The sequence below is a fragment of the Ranitomeya variabilis genome, chromosome 4 (assembly GCF_051348905.1).
Source record: "Ranitomeya variabilis isolate aRanVar5 chromosome 4, aRanVar5.hap1, whole genome shotgun sequence".
Lineage (NCBI taxonomy): Eukaryota > Metazoa > Chordata > Amphibia > Anura > Dendrobatidae > Ranitomeya > Ranitomeya variabilis.
Window position 1 is genome coordinate 761,217,087 of NC_135235.1, and position 22,267 is coordinate 761,239,353.

At 48.8% G+C, this 22,267-nt stretch overlaps 1 protein-coding gene across 1 annotated transcript in view; it reads left to right on the forward strand.

Moving 5' to 3' along the window:
• Positions 1 to 22,267, forward strand: part of LOC143766854 (uncharacterized) — a 61,934-nt gene that overhangs the window by 20,579 nt on the left and 19,088 nt on the right. The window contains exons 6-10 of the mRNA XM_077254841.1: positions 234 to 383; positions 513 to 692; positions 775 to 898; positions 982 to 1,079; positions 1,278 to 1,368. Coding sequence (XP_077110956.1) covers positions 234 to 383; positions 513 to 692; positions 775 to 898; positions 982 to 1,079; positions 1,278 to 1,368 — 643 coding nt within the window. The remainder of the gene's footprint in view (positions 1 to 233; positions 384 to 512; positions 693 to 774; positions 899 to 981; positions 1,080 to 1,277; positions 1,369 to 22,267) is intronic.

Here is a 22,267-nt window from a genome sequence, read left to right on the forward strand (position 1 = left end):
CATATATTAGTACTCTCCCAAATGTGTCCCTATATATTAGTACTGTCCCCTATGTGTCCCCATATATTGGTAATGTCCTCAATGTGCCCCCATATATTAGTAATGTCCCTTGTGTGCCCCCATATATTAGTAATGTCCCCTATGTGTCCCCATATATTAGTAATGTCACCTGTGTGCCCCCAAATATTACACATGATTTTTATGATGTTACATCAGCTGATCTTCTCATTCAGGTCTCTACAATATCGGATCCTCTCAGTGAAGATCTTCTACAAAAGAACATTTTCCTGATTTACCCATCAAAGATGGATATGGACAGAGACAAGATGGCGGAGAGGATATTACACCTCACCCTAGAGATCCTCTTCCGGCTTACTGGAGAGGTGAGAGATTCTGATGACGTCACATTACGTCATTCTTATCTATGGGAATAACAGATGGACAGAACTGGAGAGGTGAAGACTCTGGAAATGTCTGTAGTGAAATTTATTAATGTGTCTCTCCATTACCAGGATTACACAGTGGTGATGAAGACCACTAGTGATCGCTGTCAGGACCCTGTGTCTGAGGGATGGGGAAGACCCCTGAGCCCAATCACGGGGCCTCCACCTCACCCCCTGATCCATGAGGACATCAATGACCAGAAGATCCTAGAACTCACCTACAAGATGATTGAGCTGCTGACTGGAGAGGTGACACTGCTGGGAATGCTGGAACATTATACAGTAACACTATGAAGGGATCGGGGGATGACGGTATCATTGTATGTGTCAGGTTCCTATAAGGTGTCAGGATGTCGCTGTCTATTTCTCCATGGAGGAGTGGGAGTATTTAGAAGGACACAGAGATCTGTACAAGAACGTCATAATGGAGGTTCCCCAGCCCCTCACATCTCCAGGTAATAGACAGGACTAAATACACACGGCCTATAATTATCTGTATGTAAAGAATGAATTCACTCCCTGTATGTGTTTCCTCCAGATCTATCCAGTAAGAGGACAACACCAGAGAGATGTCCCCGTCCTCTTCTTCCACAGGACTGTAACCAAGAAGATCCCAATGTTCCTCAGGATCATCAGGTAGATGGGGAGAAGGTGTCAGGAGATCTCCCCTATGATGGGTAGACCCTGGTGAAGGTCTTGTGCTCAGTCTTGTTTTATCCACCAGTATTATATGTTTTATACTTGTGTAATGAGAACGGTGGAGATGGCCGGATCAGAGCTGATCATAGATGTGACTTCTCCATCTGTCGGTGACTTTTATAATATTTGTTTCAGGGTGAAGATCTGACCCATATTAATACTACAGAGACATATGTGAGGGGGGATGAGTGGTGTAAAGAGGAGATTCCTATATATGACTACCCAGGTGAGTAGTAACCACTAAATGCAGAGAGGTCACAGATTCTCCTCAGTCACCGGCTGTGGCTGCTTTATCGGTGGTGTAGTCCGGCTGTATTACCATGATCACCATTTTGCTTCTAGACCACAACATTCTCCTCCACCCAAAACTGTTCAAATAACTTTGGTCATTGAAAGCCCTTTTCTATAGAACTTACAACCTGGAGGATCCACCTACCCCCTGGGTTTAGGGGATGCTGTTACCTGCCCAGATCTGTGATCTATAAAGCCAAATGACAGCGTACGTAGAATGTGCTGACAAGATAGAAAATCACTTGAAGAAAAATATTATGATGGGCCTGTAAGAGAAAGCGGAGGGTAATGATGCTGTTGGCTTCCTAGAACCCTGAGATCTTATCGGATGAATCTCCCTTCTCTCCCTTCTGTGCTGCTGAATGTGATCATATGGTCCCTACAAGACCAGGTCCAGTCTTTCTGGCCAAACTTCACTTTTATGATCGACAACATTAAATGTGCAGTGAGGCCAAGTGTGAATTTCTGGACAATAACAGAGTTTCCCTTTATCCTGACTTTTCAATTTGTACGACTAACTTCAAGGAGGATTGTGATAATCTACATAAACCCATCACACCGGTGCCATGATATATCTCTGAGCTGTGCGTGGCTGATGGCTGTAATATACATTTATTCCCGCCTGCAGGAGATGTGTTGGCTCCAGCCCTGGTTTCATGGATTCACTCCACCTCATAAATTACATTGTTCTTCATCCTAAGAAATTCGGATTACTGCACAATCTCTCCTGAAATGGGGAGCAATATTATTTTCTCTAATCTTCTGGTCAGGATTCATAGTAGCTCCAATGGTCCACCATAAATGAATGCGACTCTGGTTTACTGCTGTGTAATCTGTATTTGTAGTTTTCAGTTAATGAGATTCTCGTGCTCTGGGGCGTGGCTGTGGGCGGGGCTTTATGTGGTGCTCTGGGGCGGGGCTGTGGGCAGGGCTTTATGTGGTGCCCTGATTACATATTCATCTGTATTGGCTTATGACAGGTCGCTGATCCCTCACTGACCTGCCCCCCATTTTTACATAATGCATATAATAGTGTTGATATTAATGTTGATAATACCTATAAAATTGTGACTATTATGAGACTTAGAAAAAAAATTACATCCAGCAAAATGACACCAGCAGCGCCTGGCCAGTAGCATCTCTCTCTTCCTGCAGCCAGTTTTGTGTTCTTAATCAGGCCCCATTTTTACAATCTGACGTGGTCACTTTATGTGGAGATAACTTTGGAATTATTCACAAAGGATAATAGAAAACAAATGGATCTTACAAATTATTTTCCAGCTTCTCACAATACCCTACATACGACTGTACACTACTCTCTGGGCACATGGCAGTGTTCAGAAGGGAAGGAGCGCCATTTAGCTGTTTGACTGCAGATCTAGCTGGAATAGTTTGCAGACACAATGTATTGGGAGCACTGTTCGTGGTCAACTGGCAGCTCAAAAGATCTCCACCATGAACATGCTTGGCACTATCTTCTCTGCTTTCCATATCCCAAGGATTGCCTTGCTCATCCCCCTTTAACACCATTACATGGATCTGGACTTACACTGGGACCCCTAGGCTTGGACCATGGTGTTACCTGCTATTCTGTGGTATCAGATGGCAAGAAGAATAGTCAGGTAGCTGGGTCAGAACCAGAAGGACAGAATACAGAATCAGAAGACACAAGATTAGTCTGTAAACGGGCCACGGTCACAGTAGTAAACAAATACACAAGCCACAAGCTGAGCACAGAGGAATGAACCAGAGGAGAACAACGCTGTTTCTGGCAGATTCCGGCCATGTGCTTTGAGCTTTAGTAGGGTGTGGTACTCTCCAATTGGCTGAAGTAGGGAGCAGATTACTCCAGCTGGACAGCAGGAACAGATCCCAGATGAGATTGGACACACCATATGCAGAAGCCCTAATATGACTAAATGGCAGAAAACCAGAATAGTTGAAACCCCATAAAGTGATTGCTGTTGTGAACTCTGTTCTTGGGCTCCCACTTGTGGTCACAAGTGGTACTGTGTAGTGCTATCTTTGGGCTCCCTCTGGTGGCTCTTTTTGTCATTCTGCAGGTCTGTGGCTGGGATCAGCTGTTTCGTTATCTGCTAGGTGGTTTCCTATTTAGCTCACCTGGACCTTCAGTTGTTGCCTGCTGTCGATGTATTCAGTGCTAGTCTGATTTCTCCTGACTACACTCGTTACCAGTCTCTCCAAGAGAAGCTAAGTTTCTATTTGTTCATTTTTTGCTCATCAGCGTTCAATATGTTTCTTGTTTATGATGAGTTCGGTCCAGCTTGCTAACATGTGATTTCCTCGCTTGCTGGTAGCTCTGGGGAACCGAGTTTCTCCCCTCACACCGTTAGTTGGTGTGCGGGTTCTTGAATTCTCAGCATGGATATTTTGTATAGGGTTTTTTACTGACCGCACAGCTTCCTATCTATCTTCTGCTATCTAGTGATTAGCGGGCCTCATTTGCTGAATCTGTTTCATTTCTACGTTTGTATTTTCCCCTTAACTCACCGTTATTATTTGTGGGGGCTTTCTATATCTTTGGGGTATTTTCTCTGAGGCAAGTGAGGTCTTTGCTCTCTCTCTTTAGGGGTAGCTAGTTTCTCAGGCTGAGTCGAGACGTCTAGGAATTCTAGGCACGTTCACCGGCTACCTTTAGTGTGTGTTGGATAGGATTAGGATTGCGGTCAGTCCAGTTACCACCTCCCTAGAGCTCGTCCTATGTTCAGTTACTTAGCTGGTCAAATCTGTGATCCTCAGCCACTAAGGATCATAACAGATTGCATTTTATAAATTAAAATAAAAAGGGAAAGCTATCTGCGCTGGATTAGAGTTTGCTGTTCTGTATGAGGAGGCCCAAATAACTGGTTTCTAAAAATAGCAATCCCAGGAAAGAGGGTAAATGAATAAATACCAACGTAAATGTAACCGCTATAAAAGATTTAAAAATATACCGTAGGAACGGAAAAGGACGTTAGAAAATAGATTATGTACCTGATAAGGCTTTCCCTGTAAGATGAAAGTCTTCTGTAATTGGATTCACTCGTAATGCCCACCTGAAGGGGACGGGATCAGATGAATGCTGTATGTAGCCTTCCTGCAGCAACAGGTCCGGCTGCCGTTACAATGCACGATCTTCCATGGTACCGTGCAGTTACGTTCCCAAAGGGGAGAGGAATCCAGTAAATGCCGTGTGTTGCCTTTAGAGTAGCGGGCTACAGGCACTGCCCCGGCCGGTGGCAGAAAAGATCCTGCGCTCGCGTATTCTCTGGAGTAGGTCAATGTTGCTAGGCTTAGCCGCTGGGTACTCTGCAGTTGCAGGACCTTGCGTGACGTCACGGTCACGTGCTTACTCACGTGACAGGCTATGGAAAGTGTATAGGACCAAATCCTATGCGTTTCGGAGACAAACGTGCTCCGTCATCAGGGATGGTCCTTCCTGGGTGATGTATACCTATATAGCCTGCAACAGTCACATGACCAAATTTAAGAATTGAAGGCAAATAGTTCAATGTCACTATTCAAACCCCTCGGGATTAAAGTATCAAACTCAAAAATCATTTTGGTCTCTTCTCTGGACATTTTTCGGATGCAATCACCTCCTCTCCAGCATTTTTTTACTACTTTAAGACCAGTGATAATGGTGCCGCATATTGACCCTTTATGGTGCGTCAAAAAGTGTTTAGAAAGCGGGTGCCCCTCAAATTTTTTGTTGATGTTTATAAATTAATTCACTGAGGGCTATAATCTATACATATGTGGTCAAAATTGTTGGTACCCCTCGTTTAATGACAGAAAAACCCACAATGGTCACAGAAGTAACTTGAATCTGACAAAAGTAATAAGAAATAAAAGATCTATGAAAATGAACAAATGAAAGTCCGACATTGCTTTTCTACCATGCTTCCACAGAATTTAACCAAAAAATAAAACTCATGAAATAGGCCTGGACAGAAATGATGGTACCCCTGAAAATAATGTGACAAAAGGGACATATTAAATCGCAGTGTGTCCACTAACTAGCATCACAGGTGTCTACAATCTTGGAATCAGTGAGTGGCCTGTAAATAGGGCTACAGATACTCACTGTGCTGTTGGGTGACATGGTGTGTATCATACCCAACATGGATCAGAGGAAGTGAAGGAAAGAGTTGTCTCAGGAGATAAGAAAGAAAATTATAGACAAACATGTTAAAGGTAAAAGTTATAAGGCCATATCCAAGCAACTTGCTGTTCATGTGACTACAGTTGCACATATTATTCAGAAATGTAATATCCATGGGACTGTAGCCAACCTCCCTGGACGTGGCTGCAGGAGGAAAACTGATGGCAAATCAAAGAGACGGATAATACGAATGGTAACAAAAGAGCCCAGAAAAACGTCTAAACAGATTAGAGGTGAACTTCAAGCTCAAGGAACATCATTGTCAGATCGCACCATCCGTCGTTGTATGAGCCAAAGTGGACTTCATGGGAGACGACCAAGGAGGACACCATTGTTGAAAAAAAATCATAAAAAAGCCAGACTGGAATTTGCTAAACTACATGATGACAAGCCACAAAGCTTCTGGGAGAATGTCCTATGGACAGATGAGACAAAAATTTAACTTTTTGGCAAGGCACATGAGCTCTATGTTCAGACGGAAAAATGAAGCATATCAAGAAAAGAACGCTGTCCCTACTTTGAAACATGGAGGAGGCCCTGTTATGTTCTGGGGCTGTTTTACTGCATCTGGCACATGGTGTCTAGAATCTGTGCAGGGTACAATGAAATCTCAAGACTATCAAGGGATTCTAGAGAGAAATGTGCTGCCCGATGTCAGGAAGCTTGGTCTCAGTCGCAGGTCATGGGTCTTGCAACAGGACAATGACCCAAAACACACAGCTAAAATCACCCAAGAATGGCTAAGAGGAAAACATTGGACTATTCTGAAGTGGACTTCTATGAGCCCTGATATAAATCCTATTGAGCATCTTTGGAAAGAACTGAAACATGCCGTCTGGAAAAGGCAACCTTCAGACATGAGACAACGGGAGCAGTTTGCTCTTGAGGAGTGGGCCAAAATACCTGTCGAGTGGTGCAGAAGTCTCATTGACAGTTAAAGGAATCGTTTCATTGCCTCAAAAGGTTGTGCAGCAAAATATTAACCCTTTCGCGCCAGAGCCTGTTTTTGCCTTTGTGACCGGGTCAATTTTTTCAATTCTGACCAGTGCCACTTTATGAGGTCATAACTCTAACGCTTCAACGAATCCTGGTGATTCTGAGATTGTTTTCTTTTGATATATTTTTCTGTAAAAAAAAAGAGGGGATTATAGGGAGAGAAATGGGAAGCGCAGACTTCTGAGTGTAGTAGTTAGTTTCCCAAGGTGTGTACTCAGTGTGAATCCACTCACCTTTTTGGTGTCTTGATATACTGTGTATAGATCCAATCCATGGATCACTCCATTCCTCTTTCCACTCAGTTTGCTGCAAAAGATCTGGGAACTGATGAGCGCACTGAGCAGTGCTTTCATAGGCGATAACACATTGTGAATGTTTTTCCCAGCAACATGTGCTCCTGAAGGATGATGATGGAACTCGATATTCTGATTTCAAGGATGATTTTTATTTCAAACTAAAATACAACCGGTTTGGACTTCTTAGAGTCTTCCTCAGGTGTAATGTCATGCATATAAACAGATCTATCTGAACACATTTTATAGCAGATATCCCTGCATGTCAGTTTGGGTGGGGACTGAAAGATCTGTTTGTCAGACACACCCAGGTACTCAGATATGCAGGAATTTGCACTCTGAGGAATCTATCAAAATTCATATAACAAATAAATTTTATACTTTTTCTTTTTTTTCCCCACACAAGGAAGAAAAAAAGTGTTAAAGAAATTCCACACTAAAAAATTTTTTACACAAATTCTTCACTAAAATGATTTTTTCTTTTCTAAGAGCACTATAAATATAATTATACTATATATAAAATTTCTTTTAAAATGTTATTAAACATACTGAAGTGTGATTTCATACTAAAATGTAAAATCCTACAAATATATACATCATAACCAAAAAAAAAACCAAAACACTTTTTTCATATTGGGACTATTTCCAAATGCCAAATACAAATTTTCGAAATTTCATTCATATAGTTCAAAATAAATATGGGTACTTATTGAAAAAAGAGACATTTTTGAAGAAACTTTTACCAGACAAACCCAATATTACTTTTCTTAGGGGCCAAACAGTGAAGGGTATAATTGCCCCTAGTAATCTCAGAATGACCAAAGATGGGGAACAGGAATGTATAAAGAGAAAAGAAAAAACGCTTCATCGCGCCGCCCTCTGACTGAACAGGCAGGGGACCCGGAAGATGGAGCGGCGCGTAGCAGTGGAACGCTGGACAGGTAAATATAGCAAGTGCCGGGGGCCTGAGCTAGCGGCGACTCCGGCACCTGACCCCCCAGCGCGCCGGTGTCCCCGCCTGCTCAGGCCGCCAGCACAGCCACGCACAGCCGCCCACACTCACCAGAGCCACGCACAGCCACCCACACTCACCAGAGCCACGCACAGCCGCCCACACTCACCAGAGCCACGCACAGCCGCCCACACTCACCACAGCTGCCCGCACTCACCACCGCCATGCACAGCCGCCCGCACTCACCACCGCCACACACAGCTGCCCGCACTCACCACCGCCACGCACAACCGCCCGCACTCACCACAGCCGCCCGCACTCACCACCGCCACGCACAGCCGCCCACACTCACCAGAGCCACGCACAGCCGCCCACACTCACCACCGCCACGCACAGCCGCCCACACTCACCAGAGCCACGCACAGCTGCCCACACTCACCAGAGCCACGCACAGCTGCCCACACTCACCAGAGCCATGCACAGCCGCCCACACTCACCACCGCCACGCACAGCCGCCCGCACTCACCACCGCCACGCACAGCCGCCCACACTCACCACAGCTGCCCGCACTCACCACCGCCATGCACAGCCGCCCGCACTCACCACCGCCACACACAGCTGCCCGCACTCACCACCGCCACGCACAGCCGCCCGCACTCACCAGAGCCACGCACAGCCGCCCGTACTCACCATCGCCACGCACAGCCGCCCACACTCACCACCGCCACGCACAGCCGCCCGCACTCACCACCGCCACGCACAGCCGCCCACACTCACCACAGCTTCCCGCACTCACCACCGCCACGCACAGCCGCCCGCACTCACCACCGCCACACACAGCCGCCCGCACTCACCACCACGCACAGCCGCCCGCACTCACCACGGCCACGCACAGCCTCCCGCACTCACCACCGCCACGCGCAGCCGCCCGCACTCACCACCGCCACGCACAGCCGCCCGCACTCACCACCGCCACACACAGCCGCCCGCACTCACCACCACGCACAGCCGCCCGCACTCACCACGGCCACGCACAGCCTCCCGCACTCACCACCGCCACACACAGCCGCCCGCACTCTGCACAGCTGCCCGCACTCTGCACAGCCGTCCTCACTCACCACCGCCACGCACAGCCGCCCACACTCACCACCGCCACGCACAGCCGCCCGCACTCACCACCGCCACGCATAGCTGCCCACACTCACCACAGCTGCCCGCACTCACCACCGCCACGCACAGCCGCCCACACTCACCACCGCCACACACAGCCGCCTGCACACCACCACGCACAGCCACCCGCACTCACCACGGCCACGCACAGCCTCCCGCACTCACCACCGCCACGCGCAGCCGCCCGCACTCAGCAACGCCACGCGCAGCCGCCCGAACTCAGCACCGCCACGCGCAGCTGCCCACACTCAGCATCGCCACGCACAGCCGCCCGCACTCTGCACAGCCGCCCGCACTCTGCACAGCCGTCCGCACTCACCACCGCCACGTGCAGCCGCCCGCACTCACCACAGCCGCCCGCACTCACCACCGCCACGCGCAGCCGTCCGCACTCACCACCACCACGCGCAGCCGCCCGCACTCACCACAGCCGCCCGCACTCACCACCGCCACGCGCAGCCGCCCGCACTCACCACCGCCACGCACAGTCGCCCACACTCAGCACCGCCACGCACAGCCTCCCGCACTCTGCACAGCCGCCCGCACTCTGCACAGCCGCCCGCACTCACCACCGCCACGCGCAGCCGCCCGCACTCACCACCGCCACGTGCAGCCGCCCGCACTCACCACCACCACGCGCAGCCGCCCGCACTCACCACCGCCACGCACAGCCACCCGCACTCAGCACTGCCACGCGCAGCCGCCCGCACTCAGCACCGCCACGCGCAGCCGCCCGCACTCACCACAGCCGCCTGCACTCACTACCGCCACGCGCAGCCGCCCGCACTCACCACCGCCACGCACAGCCGCCCGCACTCACCACCGCCACGCACAGCCGCCCGCACTCACCACCGCCACGCACAGCCGCCCGCACTCACCACCGCCACGCACAGCCACCCGCACTCACCACCGCCACGCACAGCCACCCGCACTCAGCACCGCCACGCACAGCCACCCGCACTCTGCACAGCCGCCCGCACTCAGCACAGCCACGCGCAGCCGCCCGCACTCAGCACCGCCACGCGCAGCCGCCCGCACTCACCACCGCCACGCGCAGCCGCCCGCACTCACCACCACCACGCGCAGCCGCCCGCACTCACCACCGCCACGCACAGCCACCCGCACTCAGCACCGCCACGCACAGCCACCCGCACTCTGCACAGCCGCCCGCACTCTGCACAGCCGCCCACACTCTGCACAGCCGCCCACACTCTGCACAGCCGCCCACACTCAGGGCGCAGGATGGGAGCACATGACAGGATGGGGACGCAGGATGGAGCAGCACATGATAGGATGGGGGCGCAGGATGGAACAGCACATGACAGGATGGGGACGCAGGATGGAGCAGCACATGATAGAATGGGGGCGCAGGATGGAGCAGCACATGACAGGATGGGGGCGCAGGATAGGATGGGAGCACATGACAGGATGGGGATGCAGGATGGAGCAGCACATGACAGGATGGGGGCGCAGGATGGAGCAGCACATGACAGGATGGGAGAGCAAGATGGGAGCAGCACATACCAGGATGGAGACCATATACCAATATAAATGCTCGCCACCCGGGCGTAGAACGGGCGCAATAGCTAGTATAGTATAATTATATTTATAGTGCTCTTAGAAAAGAAAAAATCATTTTACTGAAGAATTTGTGTAAAAAAATTTTTAGTGTGGAATTTTTTTAACACTTTTTTTTTTCCTTGTGTGGGGGAAAAAAAGAAAAGTATAAAATGTATTTGTTATATGAATTTTGTTAGATTTCTCAGAGTGCAAATTCCTGAGTACCTGGGTGTGTCTGACAAACAGATCTTTCAGCCCCCACCCAAATTGACATGCAGGGATATCTGCTATAAAATGTGTTCAGATAGATCTGTTTATATGCATGACATTACACCTGAGGAAGACTCTAAGGCCGGGATCACACATGCGAGAAACACGTCCGTGTCTCGCATGTGAAACCCAAGCTCTGGCGCCGGCACTGTGGAGCGGAGCGTGCAGCCGCATAGGAACACATGGAGCTGCACGCTCCGCTCCCAAGTGCCGGCGCCAGAGCTTGGGTTTCACATGCGAGACACGGACGAGTTTCTCGCATGTGTGATCCCAGCCTTAGAAGTCCAAACCGGTTGTATTTTAGTTTGAAATAAAAATCATCCTTGAATCAGAATATCAAGTTCCATCATCATCCTTCAGGAGCGCATGTTGCTGGGAAAAACATTCACAAAATATTTTTCTTTATGATAGTCGTAAAGTTTCTCTGATATAACTTTCGTTTATTTGTTAAAAAAAAATTTAAATTTGGCGAAAATTTAGAAAATGTTGCTATTTTCAAAATTTTAATTTTTATGCTCTTAAATCAGAGACTCATAACACACAAGATAGCTAATAAATAACATTTCCCACATGTCTACTTTACATCAGCGCAATTTTTGATTCAAATTTTTTTTTTTAGGAAGTTATAAGGGTTAAAATTTGACCAGCAATTTCTTATTTTTACAACAAAATGTACAAAACCATTTTGTTTAGGGACCACCTCACATTGGAAGTGAGTTTGGGGGGTCAATATGACAGAAAATACCTAAAAGTAACACATGTTAGGACTGGCGGAACGCACCAAGTAAAAGGTGAAATAATATAGGTGCATTCGCAGTCCGGGGTCCACCGTGCAGGTGAAAACCTGCTGCTAGTAAATGGCAGCGCTATATGGCGGTGGAAGCGAACCCTGTTAAATCACAGGACCGCAATACCGCACCAAAGAGTGCAAGCAAGGAGTCAGGGAACTCAGACCCAAGACTCAGGGTTGAAGTCCGTTCTGACTACTTGCGCACAACACCGCAACTGGGTGTAATAGGTAACTGAAACAAAATAGTTTTAAAGCACAAAAGTGCGAATTGTGCCGTGCTGGCAGACACCACTAAGCACCCAGACGTGGGTTAGGAAGCGCACTACTGGCGCGTGGCGCCGCACTGGCGGTCACAGCAATGGACGCTGATTCGTGTGTAACACGTTGTGAGGATAGTCGGGCGCTAGATAGCAGTCATACACCTTACGCGAGCAGTCATACAATAGGGTTGGGATATTTAAGGAACGACTTGCACTCATCAACAAACACACGTATACAATTGTACACTAGCGCATGGCCGTGCGGTCATGTGAAGCTTATACAGCTGCAGCACGTATAGGACCTTCCAAAAAAGGACCAATGAGAAGCTGCCACAGACGTTTAGCACCTTCAGGACCTTCCAGGAGGACCAATGGGAACCGCTGCAGCATCTGAGCATGTGACCCTCGATCTCCAACGGGAGATCTCACCCTGGGCATGCTCAGAAGGGAAAAAGCAGGACTTAGTCCCAAAAGCGTTCGCTCGCCGCTGCCCAGCACTGGCTTTAATGGCACAAGCTGGAAAAGCAACAGCAAGCCTAAGCACAGAGTGAGACTGAGGCAGACGTAAGGACCGACGTCTGTTGAGCAGGTTCCACTGCGGCAGGAGAAGAATGGGAGACCGCAGCAGAAACGGCCCGAGATTCCCCCTGTGCAGAAGCGGGAACTCGACCCTTAACATTACCCCCCCCTCTAGGGCCCCCCCTCCTCGGACCTCGCTAAGCTCGAAGGCAGCAAAGAGCTGCGGAGCCCTAATGTGCTTAGCAGGCTCCCAAGACCTGTCCTCAGGACCACAGCCCTTCCAATCAACCAGATAACATTTTTTGCCACATACCACCTTGTATCCCAGAATGGCATTCACCTTGTAATCGTCCGTAGACGAACCCGAGGTCCCAGCAGATGACTCGGAAAACTGGGACATGTATACGGGCTTCAAAAGAGACACATGAAAGGTGTCGTGATACCTAGGCGAGGCAGAAGGGCTAAACGGTAGACCACAGGATTAACCTGTTCGAGGACCTTAAAAGGACCCAAGTAGCGAGGTGCAAATTTAGTGGACTCAACTCGCAGCCTGATGTTAAGGGCGGAGAGCCACACTAAGTCACCAGGAGCAAAGGTCGGAGCGGGGCGCCGATGTGCATCGGCGGAGGACCTCATTCTCTCCTTGGAAACGCGAATGGCATCCTGAGTGCGATCCCAAATGTCCTGTGCCTCCACAGCCCAGTCTGCCACCCTGGAATCGGCGGAAGACACGGGCATGGGCACAGGTACCCGCGGATGCTGACCATAGTTAAGGAGGAATGGAGTCTGTCCAGTGGAGTCGGCTACAGCGTTGTTCAGAGCAAACTCCGCCCATGATAGCAAAGATGCCCAGTCATCTTGCCTAGCAGAGACAAAATGTCGCAGATATGTGACCAAGGTCTGGTTGGCTCTCTCTACCAACCCATTCGTCTCGGGATGATAGGCAGAAGAGAGATTTAACTCAATACTGAGAAGATGACAAAGCGCTCTCCAGAACCGAGACGCAATCTGGGGACCCCGATCACTGACAATTTTGTCCGGCATACCGTAAAGGCGGAAGATATGTTTAATAAACAACGCTGCCAAGGCCCGTGCAGAAGGTAGCTGAGGAAGCGGCACCAAATGCACCATTTTAGAAAAATGGTCGGTGATTACCCAAATGACGGTACAGCCACGTGACTTGGGCAAACCCACCACAAAGTCCATCCCGACCATCTCCCAGGGCCTGTCTGCCACCGGCAATCCAGCTGGCCGTTGTCGAGGAGACTTATTTTTGGCACAGGAGACACATGCCCGAACATAGTCTCCGATGTCACGAACCATATGCGGCCACCAGTACATTCTCGCCAGCAACTCAGATGTCCTCTTTGCCCCAAAGTGTCCACCCACTCTGGACGAATGAGCCCAAGAGAGAACCTCCGGTCGCAAATTGATGGGAACAAAAGTCTTGCACGGAGGCACAGATTCCAGCGAAACCGGAGCTCCTATTCTCAAGACTCTCTGAAGGGACAATAAGCCGAGGCTCCTCTTCCTCCTCCTCAGTTGACACAAGGGAGCGAGAGAGCGTCAGCACGAATGTTCTTCTCCCCGGCGAGATAATGGAGAGTGCAGTAGAACCGGGGGAATAACAAGGAACATCTGGCCTGAAGAGAATTCAGCCGCTGAGCTGTACGCAAATAGACCAAATTTTTGTGGTCTGTGAAGACTTGGAAGGGAAACCGAGCTCCTTCCAAAAGATGTCTCCACTCTGAAAAGGCCAACTTCATTGCTAGCAACTCCATATCCCCGATGGAGTAATTTCTCTCCGCTGGTGTGAAGATCTTTGAGAAGAAGAAGCATGGATGCTTCCGACCTTGAGCATCCTTTTGATAAAGGACTGCTCCAGCACCAATGGATGAGGCATCCACCTCCAATAGGAATGGCTTATCCACATCGGGACGATGTAAGTTGGGAGTGCTAGCAAAATGAGACTTTATAGAAGTGAAGGCCTTGGAGACCTCTTCCGACCACAATTTGGGATTCCCTCCCTTCTTGGTGAGGGATACCAAGGGAGCTACCAAAGTTGAGAAGTGGGGAATCAACTGGCGATAATAATTTATGGACCCCATAAAGCGCTGCACCGCTTTAAGAGAATGGGGTTCTTGCCAGTCCATCATAGCCTGTAGTTTGGCAGGATCCATAGCCAATCCCTGGGCGGAGATGATATAGCCCAGGAAAGGTAAAGACTCCTGCTCAAACACACACTTCTCCAACTTTGCATAAAGGGAATTTGCCTGTAAGAGTTCGAAGACTCTGCCAACATCTCTCCGGTGGGAGTCAATATCTGGAGAGAAGATGAGATTATCATCCAGATAGACTACGACCGAGGTGGAAAGCATATCCCGGAAGATATCGTTGACAAAGTCCTGAAAAACGGCTGGGGCATTACAGAGCCCGAAGGGCATCACCAGAAACTCATAGTGCCCATCCCTGGTATTAAAAGCCGTTTTCCATTCGTCCCCCTCATGGATGCGAATCAGGTTGTAGGCACCCCGCAGATCTAGTTTGGTGAATACCTTTGCTCCCCTTAGCCTGTCAAAGAGCTCAGAAATCAGGGGCAACGGGTACTTATTTTAATGGTGATGGCATTAAGACCCCTGTAATCGATGCAAGGACGTAATTCCCCGTTCTTCTGTACGAAGAAGAATCCCGCCCCTGCAGGAGACACTGACTTCCTAATGAACCCTCTTGCCAAATTCTCCTGGATGTATTGAGACATAGCCTCCATCTCAGGGAGAGAGAGGGGATATACCCTTCCCCGAGGAGGTTCTGCTCCAGGCAAAAGATCAATAGGACAGTCGTAGGGGCGATGAGGCGGTAGAATCTCTGCAGCCTTTTTAGAGAATACGTCAGCATAGCACCAATAGCACTTGGGAAGAGAAGAAAGGTCTGCGGGTATCTCGGTAATCGAAACCTGTACACACTCACTCACACACCTGCCCATACAAGACTCACTCCAACCCAATATTCTCCCTGAGGACCAGTCAATATGTGGGGAGTGGAAACGGAGCCAGGGTATTCCCAGTAAAATCTCATCCATTCCCTCTGGAAGGACAAGAAGGGAAATAATCTCCTGGTGGGAAGGGGACATGAACAACAAGAATGGAACAGTCTGATGAGTGATTTGCTGTGGAAGTGTCGACCCATTCACAACTCTAACTGTTACAGGTTTGGCGAGCATTACTAGTGGTATAGCGTGGCGCAGAGGACATGAAATTTCCCTCTGCTCCTGGATCCACACAAAGCTCGACTGTTAGAGTGGATGAGCCTAACAGGATTGTCCCTTTAAAGGACAGTTTGGAGGAAAATGCCGTTGTGTCTAGTGAACCTCCCCCAATGGTTACTAGACGCGATCGTTTCCCGACCGCCGTGGACATTTATTGGCGTAATGTCCTAGTTGGTGACAATTTTTACAAACCACGGGTACTCGAGCGGCCTGAGACTTAGGTCCCGCTCGAGAAACCTCCATGGCCTCATGGGAGTCGGACGCCAAAACAGGAGATTCAAGAGGTCTGGCGAAGGTGGGAGCCAGCTAAAACCTCTGCCTACACTGGGTCCGCTCTAACCTCCGCTCATGAAAACGGAGTTCGATGCTGGTAGATACAGAAATAAGCTCTTCCAGTGTGGCGGGTATCTCCCTGGTGGCCAAGGCGTCCTTCACGTGGTCTGCCAGTCCCTTCCAGAACACCAGAATTAGAACTTTATCTGGCCACTCTAAATCTGAGGCTAGAGTCCGGAACTGGACGGCAAACTGGCTGACCACGGACGAGCCCTGAGTAATAGTCAACAACTGGAGCACGGTATCGTGGTTAACACGGGGTCCTAAAATGACCTGCTTCAGAACATCCAGAAAGAGAGGAGCACTCTGTACCACACAATCATCACGCTCCCAAAGTGGCGTTGCCCACTCCAACGCCCTGCCCGACAAGAGAGAGAGAATAAATCCCACTTTCGCCCGTTCCATAGAGAAACGTGACGCCAGGAGCTCGAGGTGTATAGAGCACTGGCTCATGAATCCGCGACATTGTTTACTGTCATCAGCAAACTTGTCAGGAAGCGGGAGACGGGATATAGTCGGAGCAGGGGTGGCAGCAGACAAACTGGCTGCGGCTACACTTGCAGCCTGAACAGCGACAGCAGTGACATCCACAGCTGAGGTTGAACGCTCTAGAGCCGCCAACCTTCCCTCCAGCTGCTGGATGTACCGCTGTAAACGCTGATCGTCCGCCATTTACTAGCCAGACCCTGGCGCTAGTGTTCTGTTAGGACTGGCAGAACGCACCAAGTAAAAGGTGAAATAATATAGGTGTAGGTGCGTTCGCAGTCCGGGGTCCACCGTGCAGGTGAAAACCTGCTGCTAGTAAATGGCAGCGCTATATGGCGGTGGAAGCGAACCCTGTTAAGTCACAGGACCGCAATACCGCACCAAAGAGTGCAAGCAAGGAGTCAGGGAACTCAGACCCAAGACTCAGGGTTGAAGTCCATTCTGACTACTTGCGCACAACACCGCAACTGGGTGTAATAGGTAACTGAAACAAAATAGTTTAAAGCACCGAAGTGTGAACTGTGCCGTGCTGGCAGACACCACTAAGCACCCGGACGTGGGTTAGGAAGCGCACTACTGGCGCGTGGCGCCGCACTGGCGGTCACAGCAATGGACGCTGATTCGTGTGTAACATGTTGTGAGGATAGTCGGGCGCTAGATAGCAGCCATACACCTTATGCGAGCAGTCATACAATAGGGTTGGGATATTTAAGGAAAGACTTGCACTCATCAACAAACACACGTATACAATTGTACACTAGCGCATGGCCGTGCGGTCATGTGAAGCTTATATAGCTGCAGCACGTATAGGACCTTCCAAAAAAGGACCAATGAGAAGCTGCCACAGAAGTTTAGCACCTTCAGGACCTTCCAGGAGGACCAATGGGAACCGCTGCAGCATCTGAGCATGTGACCCTCAATCTCCAACGGGAGATCTCACCCTGGGCATGCTCAGAAGGGAAAAAGCAGGACTTAGTCCTAAAAGCGTTCGCTCGCCGCTGCCCAGCACTGGCTTTAATGGCACAAGCTGGAAAAGCAACAGCAAGCCTAAGCACAGAGTGAGACTGAGCCAGACGCAAGGACCGACGTCTCCGCTGAGCAGGTTCCACTGCGGCAGGAGAAGAATGGGTACCGCAGCAGAAACGGCCCGAGATTCCCCCTGTGAAGAAGCGGGAACTTGACCCCTAACAACACAATTCTAAAAACTGCACCCCTCAAGGTGCTCAAAACCTCATTCAAGAAGTTTATTAACCCTTCAGGTGCTTCACAGGAATGTGGAAGGAAAAAAATAAACATATACTTTTCTTTCACAAAAATTTACCTTTAGACCTAATTTTTTCTTACTTTCACAAGGGTAACGGGAGAAAATGGATTATATATATTCTGCAATTTCTCCTGAGCACGCTGATACCCCATATGTGAGAGAATACTACTGTTTGGGTGCATGGCAGAGCTCGGAAGGGAAGGAGCGCCATATTGGAGAGCAGATTTTGCTGGAATTGTTTGTGGGTGACATGTCACATTGTCAGAGCTTCTGACGTGTCTAAACAGTGGAAACCCCCAACAAGTGACCCCATTTTGTGATGTGTAGTGAGCACTTTGAACCCTCAAATGCTTCACAGAAGTTAATTACGTACAGCTGTGAAAATAATCATATTTTTTCCACAAGAAATTATATTTTTGCCCTCAATTTTTTTTCCAATAGCTGACGAGAAATTGGACCCCAAAAATTGTTGAGAACTTTGTCCTGAGTATGCTGACACCCCATATGTGGGGGTAAACCACTGTTTGGGTGCATGGCAGAGCTCGGAAGGGAAGGAGCGCCCTATTGGAGAGCATATTTTGCTGGAATTGTTTGTGGGTGACATGTCACATTGTCGGAGCCCCTGAGGTGGCAGAACAGCATAAGCCCCCAAAAGTGACTGCATTTTACAAAATACTTCCCTGAATGAATTCTTCTAGTGGTGCAGTGAGCATACTGACACCACAGCTGTTCCATAGAAAATTATACCATTGGACAGTGAAGAAAAATAATTACATTTTTACCACTGAAATGTTGTTTTAACCCCAGAATTTACATTGGAAAATAGGTAGATAGGTAAATGGTCATTACACCCATAGATGAATTCCCAGAGGGGTGTCATTTCCAAAATGGGGTCACTTCAGAAGGGATTCTGCTGTTATGGCACTTTGGAGAGCCGCTAAATTGCAAAAATGTCATTGTAGTACCCAATATATTGTGTCCAGCTTGCGTCTCTGGAGACATCCCCCCACCTACCCCCAGAAATTGTTAAGTCAGCTCTACTCAGATGTGTCTGTCACTAAATAAACCAAATGCTTGACTGTCAAAACAGTTTAAAAACGTGGGTCTATGTGGAAGATTTTAAAGCAGTCATGGAGGCATTAGGCTAGGTTCACATTGCGTTAGTGGGTGATCGCTAACGGACAGCGTTGCACGGCGAAAATGTCGCAATTAACGCCGTGCAACGGGTCCGTTAGCGCACCCATTGACAGCAATGTAAATTTCGCCTGTAGCGCATCACTAGCGTGTGCCTTTTTCGGCTCGCGCTAGCGATGTGCCGTTCTTTTGTAGCGCGCCTCGGACGCTGCTTGCAGCGTCCGCGGCGCGCCCGAGGTCCGTTCCCCGCTCTCGCAGATCGGGGATCTGCGAGAGCGGTAACGTTAGCGCGACCCCTAAATGCGGCCCCTACAAAAACATTGCGTTAGCGCAATCCGCAAGCGCTAGCGCTAAACGGATTGCCCTAACGCAATGTGAACCTAGCCTAAGGCTGGCAATGATGGGCATTGTGGGCAATAATAGCGGGTATCATGCCTCATTCCTCTTTTGGAACATACACAACATCTTCTCTGGGGTTCTTTCTTGTTTCAGTTGCTGGAATGAGTGCAATAAAATGTCCCTCAGTGAGTCTTCTGACATCTTCAGATTATAAAGGATTGGCGGGGACAAAATTTTCAAAAACAAGAATTTCAATGACCTTTTCCTGATAATCAAGGAAAGTATCTGCATTTCCGGCTTTCTTGTATAACACAAAAGAATTATATGTGGCCACCTGAAACAAATAAATCACTAACTTTTTATACCAGGTGTATGATTTTCTTTATATCTGGTATGGCAGTAGAACAAATGGAACAAATGGAAATTGGTTTGGATAAATCTATACCTGTGTGTGCTGCGGCCATTCCCAATAAGACTGAGTATTTTGAGTGCTCATCAAGAATGGACTGTACACCAGGGGTGTCAAACTGCATTCCTCAAGGGCTGCAAACAGGTCATGTTTTCAGGATTTCCTTGTATTGCACATGTGATAATTTAATCACCTACACACATAATGATTGCAGCACCTTTTTCAATGCTAAGGGTAGCGTTACACTAAACGATTTACCAACGATCACGACCAGCGATATGACCTTGCCGTGATCGTTGGTAAGTCATTGTGTTGTCGCTGGAGAGCTGTCACACAGACAGCTCTCCAGCGACCAACGATGCCGAAGTCCCCGGGTAACCAGGGTAAACATCGGGTTACTAAGCGCAGGGCCGTGCTTAGTAACCCGATGTTTACCCTGGTTACCATTGTAAATGTAAAAAAACAAACAGTACATACTCACATTCCAGTGTCCGTCAGGTCCCTCGCCGTCCGCTTCCCAGTCAGTGCGGGAAGCGGACGCCGGGGGACCTGACGGACACCGGAATGTGAGTATGTACTGTTTGTTTTTTTTACATTTACAATGGTAACCAGGGTAAACATCGGGTTACTAAGCGCGGCCCTGCGCTTAGTAACCCGATGTTTACCCTGGTTACAAGCGAACGCATCGCTGGATCGGTGTCACACACCGATCCAGCGATGACAGCGGGAGATCCAGCGACAAAATAAAGTTTCAAACGATCTGCTACGACGTACGATTCTCAGCGGGGTGCCTGATCGCAGTAGCGTGTCAGACACAGCGAGATCATACGTATATCGCTGGAAAGTCACGGATCGTGCCGTCGTAGTGACCAAAGTGCCACTGTGAGACGGTACCTTTAGGAAATCCTGAAAACATGACCTGTTTGCGGCCCTTGAGGAATGCAGTTTGACACCCCTGCTGTACACCATTGTGACAGAAAAGCATTCCATCAATACTGATGATTTATTATACATACATAGTTTTATAATTGCATATAGAAAGGAGTGGTTAGGGGTGGTTAGTTAATTACCATATTGTCTAGCTCCTCTGTTATTGGTTATCTAAATATGTATGGAATATGGTGATTAATGCACATATGGATGCTGATTAAGCAACTAAAATGTAGCTCTCTGCATCTTTCTGCATCTAGGATAAAGTTGAGACATCTGATCATCACTTAATACATCTGGCGTTGTTCTGCTTTTGCCTGGAAAACCCCCATACAGTTTGTCTGGCTTATATCAGTTTATGTCAGCCATTTTAAGCCATTGATTATAATGTATATATTTGCTGTGGGTATATATGAGTATACATGCAAGTGAGATCTACATGATATATATATTTCTATCACAAGCCCCCCTTAGATATCACTTGCCCTAATCCTAGCCTCCTGTCCCAAAGCGCTGCAACTCTTTTGTGCTGCCGGTGAACTGACGCACGCCTAGCGCATACGCCCCACTCCGTACAGACTTTTCGCAAATGGGCGGTCAGGAGATCTGTCCCTAACGGGGGTTAATTGTAATCAGTCTCTTAGTCAACAGCATGTATAGTAAGCGGTGGGTATTCTTTATCAGGTAGGTCATCTATCCGGTCAGGCAGGGCATCCACAACATCATTCTGGCTTGGGTGTCATCCTCTGGTAGGGAAGCTTTCTTGCAATGCGATGAGTGGATCCAAGTGGGTCTTCCCTCCAGTTTCACAGAGGTTGGTGTCATCAGCGGCACTTGGACAGGACCATCAAATCTGGGATTGAGTGGTGTTCTCCTTACAAACTTTTTTCACCAACACCCAGTCTCCTGGCTTCAGGGAGTGCGTACCGTATACTGAATCTGGATCTGGCAATGAAGAAAAAAACTTGAGAATGGATATTAGCAAGTTTCTTGGTGAGTTCAGTTACATAAGCAGACAAAGTATCATATAGCATAGTCAGCTGCTGAGGGAAAGGATAACCCTAACCTGGGACTAGACCCAAACAAAATTTCATATGGTGACAGCTTTTCTGTACCTCTGGGAGTGTGCCTAACACTAAATAGTGTGATTGGGAGTGTCTCCTGCCATGGTTTGTTTGTCTCTTGGGCAACTTTCAACATCTTGTACTTAAGTGTCCCATTCAGTCTTTCCAATTTCTCGCTACTCTGGGGATTGTAGGGAGTGCGTAGGCCTAAGTCTGACCCTACTGCTGACCAGATCTCCCGTGTGAGATTTGCTGTGAATGCGGGTCCCTGGTCACTCTCTATCACTTCTGGGACCCCATATCTGCATATCTCATCTCTGAGAGTAGCTTCTTTGCAGTAGTCTTTGCTGACTTGTTCCTCACTGGGAAAACTTCTGGCCATCCTGAGAACACGTCCATGACCACAAGGGCATATTTGAATCCTCCACTTGGCGGCATTTGGATGTGGTCTATCTGAATCCTCTGGAAGGGGTACAGTGATCTGGCAAGATGTTGTGTGGGAACATTCTCCATTCTTCCAGGGTTGCATTTGCCGCAGGTCAGATGGCTGCTAGTGAATTTGGCTGTTAGGGTGGAGATCCCTGGAGCGAACCAGTAAGCACCAATCAGATCATTCATCTGTGTCTTTGATCTGT